Source organism: Lactuca saligna, chromosome 9 (genome assembly GCF_052625555.1).
Source record: "Lactuca saligna cultivar CGN05327 chromosome 9, ASM5262555v1, whole genome shotgun sequence".
Lineage (NCBI taxonomy): Eukaryota > Viridiplantae > Streptophyta > Magnoliopsida > Asterales > Asteraceae > Lactuca > Lactuca saligna.
In genome coordinates, this window is record NC_136425.1 from 170,134,482 (window position 1) to 170,147,407 (window position 12,926).

At 35.2% G+C, this 12,926-nt stretch overlaps 2 protein-coding genes across 2 annotated transcripts; both read left to right on the forward strand.

Annotated features, from left to right (window-relative positions):
- The first annotated feature begins 5,595 nt into the window (after positions 1 to 5,595).
- On the forward strand, positions 5,596 to 7,003 carry LOC145016928 (uncharacterized). The gene is made up of 5 exons (XM_078975080.1): positions 5,596 to 5,807; positions 5,875 to 6,215; positions 6,312 to 6,621; positions 6,675 to 6,742; positions 6,834 to 7,003. The coding sequence occupies exons 1-5, from the start codon at positions 5,596 to 5,598 to the stop codon at positions 7,001 to 7,003; spliced, it is 1,101 nt and encodes a 366-aa protein (XP_078831206.1).
- A 708-nt stretch (positions 7,004 to 7,711) lies between these two features.
- Positions 7,712 to 11,270, forward strand: LOC145015225 (protein disulfide isomerase-like 2-3). The gene is made up of 7 exons (XM_078973679.1): positions 7,712 to 7,919; positions 8,582 to 8,740; positions 8,817 to 9,094; positions 9,238 to 9,337; positions 9,425 to 9,601; positions 9,683 to 9,828; positions 10,751 to 11,270. The coding sequence occupies exons 1-7, from the start codon at positions 7,782 to 7,784 to the stop codon at positions 11,070 to 11,072; spliced, it is 1,320 nt and encodes a 439-aa protein (XP_078829805.1). The 5' UTR covers positions 7,712 to 7,781; the 3' UTR covers positions 11,073 to 11,270.
- The last annotated feature ends 1,656 nt before the right edge of the window (positions 11,271 to 12,926 follow it).

Sequence of the window (12,926 nt, forward strand, 5' to 3'; positions counted from 1 at the left end):
CCAGGCAAGGGTGCTAGGTATAAAAGGATACGCTCTCAGACCTATGAGGTAAGCTCTCCGGACTTTTAAAGTGCGCACACCCAAAGAACCTAAACACTCTCTAACTTGACCATCAGAGCGTTCTTTTTGGAACTCCTCCCGGAAAGCGGCTGACAACCTTCTTTCTTTGTGATCTTGTAGAGGCAGCCGAGAATCCAAGTGAACGGCACCGATCGAGCCAAGACAAGGTCGCATCATTTGGCTCCATCCATTTGTGAGATTAAGAACACAAACCAAAAGCACGAAAGTGGCAAGTAAATGGCGTCCAACGGCAGTGAGGGACAACAACCTAGTCACATACGTCCCATGGCAACGTTGGACGAAACACCCAGAATCAGAAAGACCAAGAAAAGAAAGGAAAGGCTCTAAGTCAAGAGTCAACTCGTCGAGTCCAGGGAGGAACTCGACGAGTTGGAACGGGATTCGGGGCATAGAGTAAGTGACCGACTTGGCGAGTCGGCTAGTGGACTCAGCGAGTCTGGTATGGACGAGAAAAACCCTGATCCCGGGGGTTGTGCCCTATTTAAAGAACATTACATCCCTTCCCCAGCCTCTTTACTCCCCTTTTGAGATCCAGAAACCCTAAATCATGAGTGAGAGTCCTTGGAAGCAATTTTGGAGCTTAGATAAGGGGGTTTTATGAAGAGATATTGAAGATTAAGAAGCTTGGAGCAAGGGGCTTTGTAGAGAGTTGGATTATTCTTCAGTGGGAAGTCATCCTTGAGGTAATAAGCTGTTGCTTTGGCTTTATTACAATTAGATCTATTCTTGAATGAGATTTTAGGGCTATTTTGGTAGGATTGAGATCTATTTCAGGTTTGGGACTTAGATCTAAGGTTGTTACCTTAGATCTAGGGTTGTAAAGGTCCAGAAGGTCATAAAGCTTATGTCAATGAGTTAGTGGTGAAGCCCTTTTGTCTTAAACCCTAGCCCTAGAGTGTTTTGGGCCTTTGGCTCTTTGGTTTCACGTAAAGTTTGCAACTTTACGTGGGGGTTAGACTTTAGAAGAGTGTATTTATGGGTTGGAGCCCCTTCAAGGCTCGAAAAGCCACTGTATGGATTGAGAGCTGAATAGACTCGGCGAGTCACATGGGTGTACTCAGCGAGTTGTATGAACATGAGCATGGACTCGGCGAGTCTGTTGAAGATTGCCTTGGACTCAGCGAGTCTATTCTTAGACTCGGCGAGTCTGATCGTAGAACCTCCACCTTTTCTAGTTAAGACGTAGATTAGTTAGTTGAGTGGTGACTCGTCGAGTCTTGGGGTGAGTCGGCGAGTTGAGTAGTATTTTGAGAGTTTCTAAGTTTAAAAACTCGGCGAGTCTATGAGTTGACTCGGCGAGTCGAGTCAACTGGAATGATGACTTTGACCAGGGCTTTGACTTTGACCAGAGTTGACTTAGTTTGACTTCTAGAGTTCAGTCTGGAACTAAGTGTTATGTTAATATTAGTAGCTTGGGGAGCTAGTGGAGTAGTGGTTCAGAGAGTTTTCGGACAGCAGCCAGAGGATTATTAGCGAAGTTCAGCAGTACGAGTTGAGTCTCCTTACTGTTTGTATGGATCTACGGCCACAATGTCGGCCATTTAGTGTATTTATGACAGGAAGTCCTGGGAATTAGCCTTAGGCATTACGCATGAAAGGCCAGGAGCGGCTTCTGGCACACCGTATGTTATTATCTATGATAGGAAGACCCAGGGGTTAGCCCTAGGCAATATGTATGAAAGACCAGGAGGTGGCTCCTGGTGCACTGTATGCTATTGTGTATGAAAGACCAGAAGGTGGCTCTTGGAACACTATATGCGGAGTAGCCTAATAGAGTAGTATGTATAGTTGTCTTTGTGATACTTGCATGAAAGACCAGGGGGTGGCCCTTGGCACTTGTCTGTAAGACCCATGGAGTGGCCCCAGGCTTGACCAGGAAGACCACGTGCGGCCCGTGGCATAACCTCAAGACTATGTTTGTCACATAGCACCTTAGTAAGACTATGTTTGGCACATAGCACCTTAGCAAGACTATGTTTGTCACATAGCACCTTACTTGATTATGGATATGTTGGATATGTATGGCTCTTGGCTATCTGTGGCATGTATAGATCAGTTGGTTTGTATGGTATGTGGTATCTGGGGAACTCACTAAGCTTCGTGCTTACGGCTTTTCAGTTGTGGTTTCAGGTACTTTGTTTTCAAGGAAATGAGTCGGCTCGATCGCAGCGTATCACACTATGTTTTCCGCACATGAGATCTTTGGGATTACACTCTGATATGATTTTATGATAATATGTTTTGATTACTGACACTTTGGTTTGACACGAGATATTATTATGAATAGGGCCGGCTGGTAGATTTTAAGTGCCCTGTGCTAAGAAGGAAAATAGGGCCCTGAATAAAAAATTTTAATATATAAGGAAAACAAACTTAAACGGTGAATTGTAACTTAAAAGTAAATAAATTTATTAAAAATGAACATATGGAAATTTATAAAAAGTTTAAGGGCCAATTATGTAACTTCTGAAAACTGATTTGTTAAATATATTACAAGGAGGGATTGTTTATGAAATATATAGCAAAAAGAAATGGGCAAATATGTAACTCTAATTTAAAAAGTCAAAATGCAGTGAAGAAGATTTGAACCCGCCTCCCTTTTACATATGGAGAGGTCTTTGCTAATTGAACTACATAAATTTTATGTAATATTACGAATAAATTCATATATATATATTTAGTTATTAAATATATAAATTAATTAAAACTCGGGCCCTAATTTTTTGGAGGCCCTGTGCGGCTGCCCCTATTGCCCCCGTTAAAATCGGGCCTGATTATGAATGTTTTTATACTGATGATTTATGTAATAACTTATTTAAAAAAGAATTTTTTGGCTTTGAATTTTGAGGACGTTACAACTTGAGGGCAAGTTTTAAAACTTTTCAAAAGCTTCTATATCAAAATTAAAATAATTTAATTAATCAAATAATATGTCATTATCTAAATTTGACCTGATTCAATTTATGCCAAGATAATTCACATCAAAAAATACAAATAATTATCTTTATCACATAAACTAATAATTATCTTAAAGTTTGACAATTACTAATTGGATGAGGATAATCATTACCAAATAATAAAAATCGGATTTTATTAGTCAAAAACGGTTTTGGTAATTATTCTAACCCAATTTTAGTCAAAATCCCCAAAAATTTGCCAATAGACCCGCGAACTCGTCGAGTTCATATATGGACTCGTCGAGTCCATGTAGTAGATTTGGAATTTCGACTTTTTTAGCTTTGAACAATCAAGCATAACATCAAATACAATAGAAAAACAGATTAGGCTATGATACCACTGATGAGTTTTGATTATAACAACAATCTTATGGTGCACATGCAATCCTTAAAGCTTTGGATCTAGTTTTTCTAATTGTACATGCAATAATCATCCAAATCTTATAAACCCTAATCTATCATGCTTATTTCGAAATTGACATAATAAACAAGTTAGAATGATACCTTTCTTTGTAGCTTGAAGATCTTTAACCTTTTAGAGCTTTAGTATCACAAGTGTAATACATCTCATCGATCACAAATACCAAGAAGCATGTTGGAGAATATGAGAGAGAGGAGGAGGCTCAAAATCGGCTCTAAGATCTTTCTAGGGTTTCTTGTAGTCGTAAATATGATGCCAAGGGGTTCCTTATATAGCTGAAGAATTAGGGTTTCAGTTAAAGACCTAATCTGGTTGCTTACGCTCTAAGCAGCCCATAAGATCCTTCCAGAATCCTTATCATTGACGAAATCCTTATGAGCTATCCATAAGATTTCGTCCACCCCTATCTATAGGGATCATCATCCCATTTTGCAATTATCACATAATTACAATATGAGTCTCCTTAATTTAATTGATCTCTTTTGACCAAAAAATTAACTCTAAATTAACTCTTGATCACTATCAATTAAATAATATGATTTCTCTTTTAATATATTATTCTTATAATATATTAATAAATCATAAATAACCTCTTTCACCATAATTCATCCAGTCAATTTGCTTTGGTGAAGGTAACCCAAAATGACCATGCTACTATCGGGTCAAGTACATACCAATTATAGTTATCGGATTAGACACCTAATCCAACAATTATGTGCTCATTATATACCAGGCTTCTAATAATAATACTTACTTTACTGCAAAAAAATTTATTGGCAACACATCATGATTTGGATCTTATTGTTGCTAGATTGTAAAGCGGATGATGCTCGGTGGACGGTTATGACGTCATCTTTCAACATTGATACATTTGGCTGGAGTGCATGGCTGGCGGATCCGTTTACCCAACTTGGGCAGATTGTGATATGGTATAATTATGTTTGGATTACATACATGAGCATTTATATAGCAATTAATTATTTCTAACCTTTTTTATAACTTTACATCCCAATAAATATACTACATGCTCATTGGTTTTTGGGTGTTTTGGATTTGAAGACATTCAAAATAGCTATATATTGTAATTGTAGTCATTGGAAGGGCGACTACTATTCTGAAAATGAGGATTGGTTTATAGGTATGAGAGCCCGCATCCACAAACTGCTAGTGGGAGTCAACTACCTGGGTATCGAACCAAATGATTCAATCCCACTTGAAAGCTTCAACATGACCCTTGAAAAAGCACCACATGTACCACAACAAAGGGGATTGTAGGGTGTTTTGTGTTGGCTTCTGGAGACGTTGATCACCAGGAAATTGATTTTTATAACACTTAAAACCGGTCCATGGGCTATGGGTTATCGGAAACGAATAGCGAAATATTTTTGGGGTACAAGGTTAAAGATTTATCTGAACATTGTATTTGTAATATAACTTAAAGACACATCCCTTTAGTTTATGTATTTATTAGTCGTTTGTTGATTTTAATTGCATTTTACACTTTATAAAACCAAAACTTATACATTTTATAAAATCAAATCCTATACATTATATAAACCAAAATTTATATTAAAAGAAGAACCACATGTTACAAGAAAAAAAAATCAAACCCTATACTAAAAAAAGAACCACGTATTACACGAAAAAAAGGAAACTAAGTAAAATGTATTCTGGAACCATGGTCCGGAATCGTACTCTGAAATTTCGGAGACCTCTCTGGAACAATATGTTCCAGACAATATTGTTACTTTAAAAAAAAAATAGGTCATTTTTATCAAAAATTCATTTGTAAGGCCGAACGGAGTGGGACGAGGGAAAGGAGCGGGAATCGATCCCGCACCTGTGCACACCGCACCGTGGGTGCGGGAAAGGAACCGCGGGAAGATAGTAGGGGGAGAGAGTCCCGCTCTCTCTCTCTCTTCTAACCATTGGCCGACGTTTTTTTTTTCCTTTTTTTTTCTTTTTTACTCAAACGGCTGTATAGCCGTTACATGTGTGTGTGTGTGTGTGTATATATATATATATATATATATTTTCCTTCCCTTTTCTTAATCTATAATTACTCAAACATTTTATCACTTTTTTAAACCATAATCTAAATTTCTCTATATTTCTCTCTAAAAAATATTACTCAAAATGTCATCATCTTCATCATCCGATTCGACGGTAGTAGATGAGGCTAAGTTTATCGGTTCCGTCATGGTGAAAACGGTTGCATACTATCAAAACAGACTTAGTGAAACATCACGTGCACGACCTAACCTAAGAAAGCCGCCGTTACGTAGAAATCACGAAGCTGGACACAATCGCCTTATAGAAGATTATTTGCAGATGACATCGTCTAGGCTGTAAAGTTTCGACGTCGGTTTCAGATGAGGAAGGAACTATTTTTACGTATTGTTGGCGATTTGGAAGGCCGCTTTCCATATTTCCAATGGAAAACGGATGCAAGGGGAAAAAAGGTTTCTCTCCCATTCAAAAATGCACGGCTTCAATTCGTCAGCTAGCATACGACATGGGTGCAGACAAATGGGACGAGTATTTTAAGATGTCAGAGCGTACCGTGAGGGACTCTGTGTACAAGTTCTGCAAAGCGATTTGTTTGGTTTATGTGCAACGATATTTGCGCAAACCAACTATCAACGATATCCATCAATTGTATATGGTGCATGAAGGCAAACATGGATTCCCTGGAATGCTAGGTAGTATTGATTGCATGCATTGGAGTTGGTCATTATGCCCCAATGCATGGCGTGGTCAGTACATGAGAGGCGACCATAAAGAGCCGACGATCATTCTAGAGGCTATCGCATCACATGATCTTTGGATATGACATGCATTCTTTGGTCCAGCTGGTGCAAACAATGATATCAACGTGCTAGACCAGTCGCCTGTATTCAACGATATCTACCTTGGAAAGTCACACGATGTACCTTTTCAAGCAAATGGGGTAGCATATAAGCGTGAATACTATCTTACTGACAGTATATATCCTCCCTTGTCTGATTTTGTGAAATCGTTTACATGTCCTAACGACCCGAAAAGGAAAAAGTTTAAAGAGGCGCAAGAGTCAGCTAGGAAGGATGTGGAGCGAGCATTTGATGTACTTAAGAGACGTTGGCAAGTACTAACGGTCGGGGCAAGGTCATATGAGGTGAAAAGGTTACCACACGTAATGTATGCATGTATCATATTGCATAATATGATTCTTGAAGACGAAGGAAGAGCGATATGCCGATACAACGAAATGAAGTTTTGCCAAATGTCGAAGGAGTAGCCATTGGTACACAAGAGTATTGGGTGAATAGAAGAGAAGTACACAATCACGACCTTCATCAGACCCTTTGTGCTGATTTGGTGGATCACATTTATAGGACTCATATTCAACCCCCCGCACGAGTTATCTCACGATGATGATTTGTTTGACGAATCAGACGAGGATTCTGATATATTCATCGAGAGTGAAGATTCCGACGACGAGAGTGACACTGGGGAGAATGATGCAGATGATCAAGGCGAGGACGACGACGATGATTCCGAGTGACGTATCTAGGTTTAAATAAAATTAGAATATTAATTAATAATTTTTACTATGTTATAGTTTGTTTGATTTTTTTTTGCGGTTTTTTTTTCTACTTATTTAAATGTTAGGGTTAATGTAATTTTTATTTTACTTAATGAAATGCTTTTTATTTTTAATTAAATTTTATGTTTGATATTAATTTAAAAATTATAAATAAAAAAAATAATTTTATTTAAAAGAAAAAAATAAGGGAATGACTTCCTTTCCACTCCTTGATTTTTAGGTGAGGGAAATAAGAATGAAGAAAAGAGAGATATAACCCACCAAAAATAAGAGAAGCTTTCCTTCCATTTCTTCCGGTCTAAGAGTTAGATTATTATTTGGTTCACGTTTAAAGAAAATAAAAATAAATAACTTTGAACAAACAAGAATTTAACATCAATTTTTTTAAAAAATAAAAAATTCAAACATAATTTTTTTTCTCAATATGTTATTTTTTTGTTTTTAATATTTGTGCATTTAAAAAAACAAAAATTGATTTTACTTTTAAATGTAATCTGACCAATCACCTGCATAGGCGACCTAAGAAAGACTCAGCAAATCTTGGGCATCCACGTTTCGTTTCCTCATCAAATTACATGGCAAGATGACGTGTATCGATTTCATTGGCTAAAACACGTATCCCCGTCCACGGTATCAAACATAAGAAGGGGTTTTTCTACTCTGCGCCCGCAAGGTTTCTTCCTCGTTTTCCATTCGTCACTTCTCCACTGTGCGTTTATTCAGTGTAATAGAAAGCATGAATCGCTCTGCGAAAGTGTTGATCTTGATTTCTTTCTTCTTGTTATCAGCTAGCTCAAATTTAAATCTCGTTGATGCATTCTACGGATCATCATCACCTGTTCTTCAGCTCACTCCTTCTAATTTCAAGTCTAAGGTAACCGAATCAATGTCGATTTTTAAGATTCTGTTGATTCAATTACGAATAATTTGAATAATACTGATTTTATATTAGTTCTCGTTACAAATGATGTGTTCCAATTTTTTTATCTTCATTTTGTTATTGATCTTCAGATCAGATTTCTTATATATTTGTGTGTGTTAAAACTTGTTCCGAGAATGTCTACAATTGTTTACAGTAATTTGAAGACTACGAAATGACTTCTAAATTCTAAGCATATTACTGAATGGAGAGAACTTACAAGTGAGAAATAATCTCAAAATATATCGGTCTTTCATGTGTTGATTTGCGAAGTAATCAATTGAAGCTGTTTGTGGCAGCTATGCTAGATACTCAGTTCCAATTGAATTTCCATCCATTCAAGTTTTTTCGCAAATTACTACCTTTAGGAAGGCATTTTGGCTATATTGTCTAGAAATAACAGTTGCTATAAAAAATTCCCCTTTCTTCACTTTGTGTAATGCTATAAAACAAGCAATTTATAGAACAGGGCTCGATTATACTTATCTCCATATGTTCATCCTCACGTGATCAACTTCCTCTTTAGTTAGAAATCCAACTTTAATGCCTTTATCCTTGCTGCTACAACAATATTTCCCTGATATAAAGCATTATACCTAATCTTTCTACGTTGTTAGGTTGTAAATTCAAACAGTGTTGTCCTAGTCGAGTTCTTTGCTCCATGGTGTGGACACTGTCAAGCTTTAACACCAATATGGGAAAAAGCAGCTTCTGTCTTAAAAGGTGTAGCAACTGTTGCAGCCATTGATGCTGATGCAAACCCAACTATTGCTCAGGTAAATCTTTTTAAATCATCATTTGATCTTTTTATACAAACCCTAATTTCTAACACCTCACCATCTCTTTCTACAGGAATATGGTATCAAAGGGTTTCCAACTATCAAAGTCTTTGTCCCTGGAAAACCTCCTGTTGACTACCAAGGAGCTAGAGAAGCAAAACCAATAGCAGAATTTGCACTCAAACAAGTGAAAGCACTCCTTAAAGACAGATTAAGTGGAAAAACTACAACTACTGAATCAAGTGAAAAGAAATCAGAGCCAAATCTATCAGTTGAACTCACTTCAAATAATTTTGATGAAATGGTTGTTAAAAGTAAAGATCTTTGGGTGGTTGAATTCTTTGCACCTTGGTAATTAATCATTCCACTCTTGAACATAAATTCATACTCCAATTTGTTTCTTTACTTTCTTATTTATAAATTTCACAAATTTTATAACTTTATATATATATATATATATATATATATATATATATATATATATATATATTTAGGTGTGGACACTGTAAAAAGCTTGCACCTGAATGGAAGAAGGCTGCAAAGAATTTACAAGGAAAGGTGAAGCTTGGACATGTGAACTGTGATGACGAAAAGGTATTCTTGAATTTCTCTTCTTTTTATCTAAACCATTATTATTATTTTTTATTATTTCTAATCGATTATGTTTTTTTTTTCTTTCAGTCTTTAATGAGCAGGTTTAAGGTACAAGGGTTCCCAACTATATTAGTATTTGGTGCAGATAAAGAGAGTCCAATCACATATGAAGGAGCAAGAACTGCATCTGCAATTGAATCATTTGCCCTTGTTCAGCTAGAAACAAATGTTGCTCCTCCTGAAGTGACCGAGTTGACTAGCTCAGTGAGTTTTTCGAATCCTTTTTTATAATTTTTCATGATTTCCCTTTTTGCCCCTTGAAAAATCATGAATTTTCCATTTTAGGATGTGATGGAAGAGAAATGTGGTTCGGCTGCTATCTGTTTTGTTTCCTTCCTCCCTGATATTTTGGACTCTAAGGCTGAGGGAAGGAATAAGTATATAGAGATGCTTCTATCAGTTGCTGAAAAGTTCAAAAGGAGTCCTTACAGGTATAAAAATCTGATTATAGCATTTTACTCAAATAAAAATAAAAGTAAATTACAGATTTGGTCCCTATGTGGCTATGCTTCACTCAAAATCTCAATTTCAATCTAAATTTTGAAATTGTCCCAATATCGTCCTTAACTTTGCATTTCCTTGAAGATATGGTCCCTGTACTTTACTCAATCAAAATCACAAACTTAGTCCAAAATTTAAAGTCATTAGGGACCATATCTGCAACAAAATGCAAACTTAAGGACGATACTAGGACAATTTCAAATATTGGACTGAACTTGCGATTTTAGTTAAAGAACAAGGACCAAATTTATAATTTACTCGAAAAATGATCAGCAATACAAGTAGGTTAAAGAGTACGTTGTACTTTGAACAATGTACTCAATTATAGTAATTGGGTAAAGCAATGAGAGTACATTTCTATTTCTTGCATTTAATAAACAAATAACAAAAGTAAATTGTAATTTCTTGCATTTAATAAAGTAATTATAAGGGTTTTATGCAGAAAAGTCCCATTATTTTGGGAAATGTTTTTATAAAATCCTTAAATGAAATTTTGAACAGAAAAGTCCCGATTATTTAATATTTTGCCCAATCATCGAAAAACTCCTTATTTTTATTTTAAAAGGAAATAACAGATGATCGTGTAAAGTTAAATAATCTGGACTTTTCTCTTCAAATTTTTTAAAAATTTTCCTAAAATAATGAGACTTTTCTGCATAAAACACTGTAAAAACGACATAGCAAATTACTTAGATAAAAATACATTGCCATTTCTTACATTCAATAAACAAAGTAAATAATTAGGTAAAGCAATGAAAGTACATTTCTATTTCTTGCATTTAATTCAACAAACAGACAAAATGAAAGTACATTGCTATTTCTTGCATATTAACCGCTCAAATTGCGGTCCAGCTACGTATGGGCCGCGGCAGGTAAACAAGCGGAACTCGAGAAGCACGTAGGCGTTGGTGGCTACGGGTATCCGGCTTTGGTAGCTTTAAACATTAAAAAAGGCGCGTATGCACCACTTAGAAGTGCATTTGAAAAAGACCAAATTATTGAGTTTGTGAAAATGGCGGGACTTGGTGGAAAAGGTAACCTTCCATTAGAAGGGACACCTGTGGTTGTGAAAACGGAACCGTGGGATGGAAAAGATGGGGAGATTATTGAAGAGGATGAGTTTTCACTTGAAGAACTTATGGGTGGAGGAAGTGATGAGAAAGATGAGTTGTGAGTTTGAGTTGAATGAATTCGTGATTGTGTTGGAGAAAAGATTTTTGGGTTCGTTATTCGATGGTTGTGAGACAATGGGCACCCTTGTAGTCAGTCATAATTGTGGTGTAATACTGGTGATTTTAGAGTTAGTTGATGTTTTGAAAATGTCATACGAGTAAAAGTTATGAAAAGGTAATTTGAGTATTTTTTTTACAAATGCTTTAAATGGAAATATCTTTTTGTGAAAAAAAAAAAAATCCGAATCATTAGCCTCTGCACTTTATTTTTTTAAACAAATACCACCATAAGGAATCAGGGTCTTACAAGACTTTTTGACGTCTCTAGTTGTACCATGTGTTGTTTCGTGACACTTCTCAAATACAAGAATTGGACACCACATCTTTTCACTTTGTTTTTTATTAATCAAATGTCTCCTTCAAATTTTAATGTTTGAGAACTATATAAGACATCGTTTTTTCCTGAAAAAAATGAAAGTTTTTTCCTGAAAAAAATGAAAGTTTTTTTCGAAAAAATTGAGGCTCTTTTTGAAAAAATATTATGTAAAATTTGAAGATTACAGAGAAACTTACTAAAAATGTCTCGAGAAAATAGAAAAATGAAAGGGCTTTAGAACTATTTTACGTTATAACCAAGGTTACAAATTTAATTGAAAACTGAAAGTTAAAAGTCAACCATTAATCGATTATTTTAAATATATTGTTAAGAACATTATCGACGTGTGATTGTTATGTGATTTTAAAAAGGCTAAAAGTTATATACCCTTCCATCTTGTTGTCTTTTTCCAATAATTCACAAGTTTATGTCAACATGAGGATTTGCATGAAAAGTTCTCTAACCATCCTATAACATTTAACCAACTTATTATTTGAATCTGACGTAAGCTTCAAATCTTCCATAATTCGAAGATCATCTATCTAAATCATAAGTCAGTGTAGAAGCATGGTTTTCTCCACTTCAAATCTTCTATAATTCGAAGATCATCTATCTAAATCATAAGTCAGTGTAGAGGCATAGTTTTCTTCACTGCAAATAAAATTTATTATATATATATATATATATATATATATATATATATATATATGATTAGTATAAAATTAATATTGTTAAAGTAATAATACTTAGTAATATCTAGTGTGAATATACCTAAAACAAGTCTGTCTATTTGGCTTTTATTTTCGGTATTATATATGTATAGTTGTGAAAATCTTGGTTGACACCCATTAGTTGGGGTAGGGTTTCTCATACTATGATAATTTTGACCGCCAAGTCTGGATATATATAATGCATTTCATCTATTAATGAATGAATCAACTTTCTCACCTATTGACTAACATAAATGGAAACATTGAATTGTAACGACGAATGTTTTTCATGAAGTATTTGCTTTTAGAATCTATGGAACGAAAAAAGATGTTTGTAACTTTATGGCGCTTCTTGTAAAGCAGATAGCTCAACCTTCCTATAACCACAACATAGAAAACAGTTTTCTTTATCGTCATTCTATTACCTCTAATAGATTCGTCTTTCCATAATTACACCATGATCTAAATACTTTGTTGAATAACATAGTAATAAAAATTATAAGTGTAGAAATATTATAATATTTACAACCATAAAATATATGTAAAATATATTGTTTATGATGATTAGCTTTGGATACCTACATGGCTCCATGTGTGGGTTCAAAAATATCAATACTTTCATCATTTAGGTCAAATATAGGTATCAAAGAGTGTAAACTTTCTTTTTAACTTTATGTAATCCCAAATATAACTTGGTGGAAGAATAACCGTGAATGACTATGGATTCATTGATCGAATGAATGTCATTAGAAAATACATAATGTTGACTA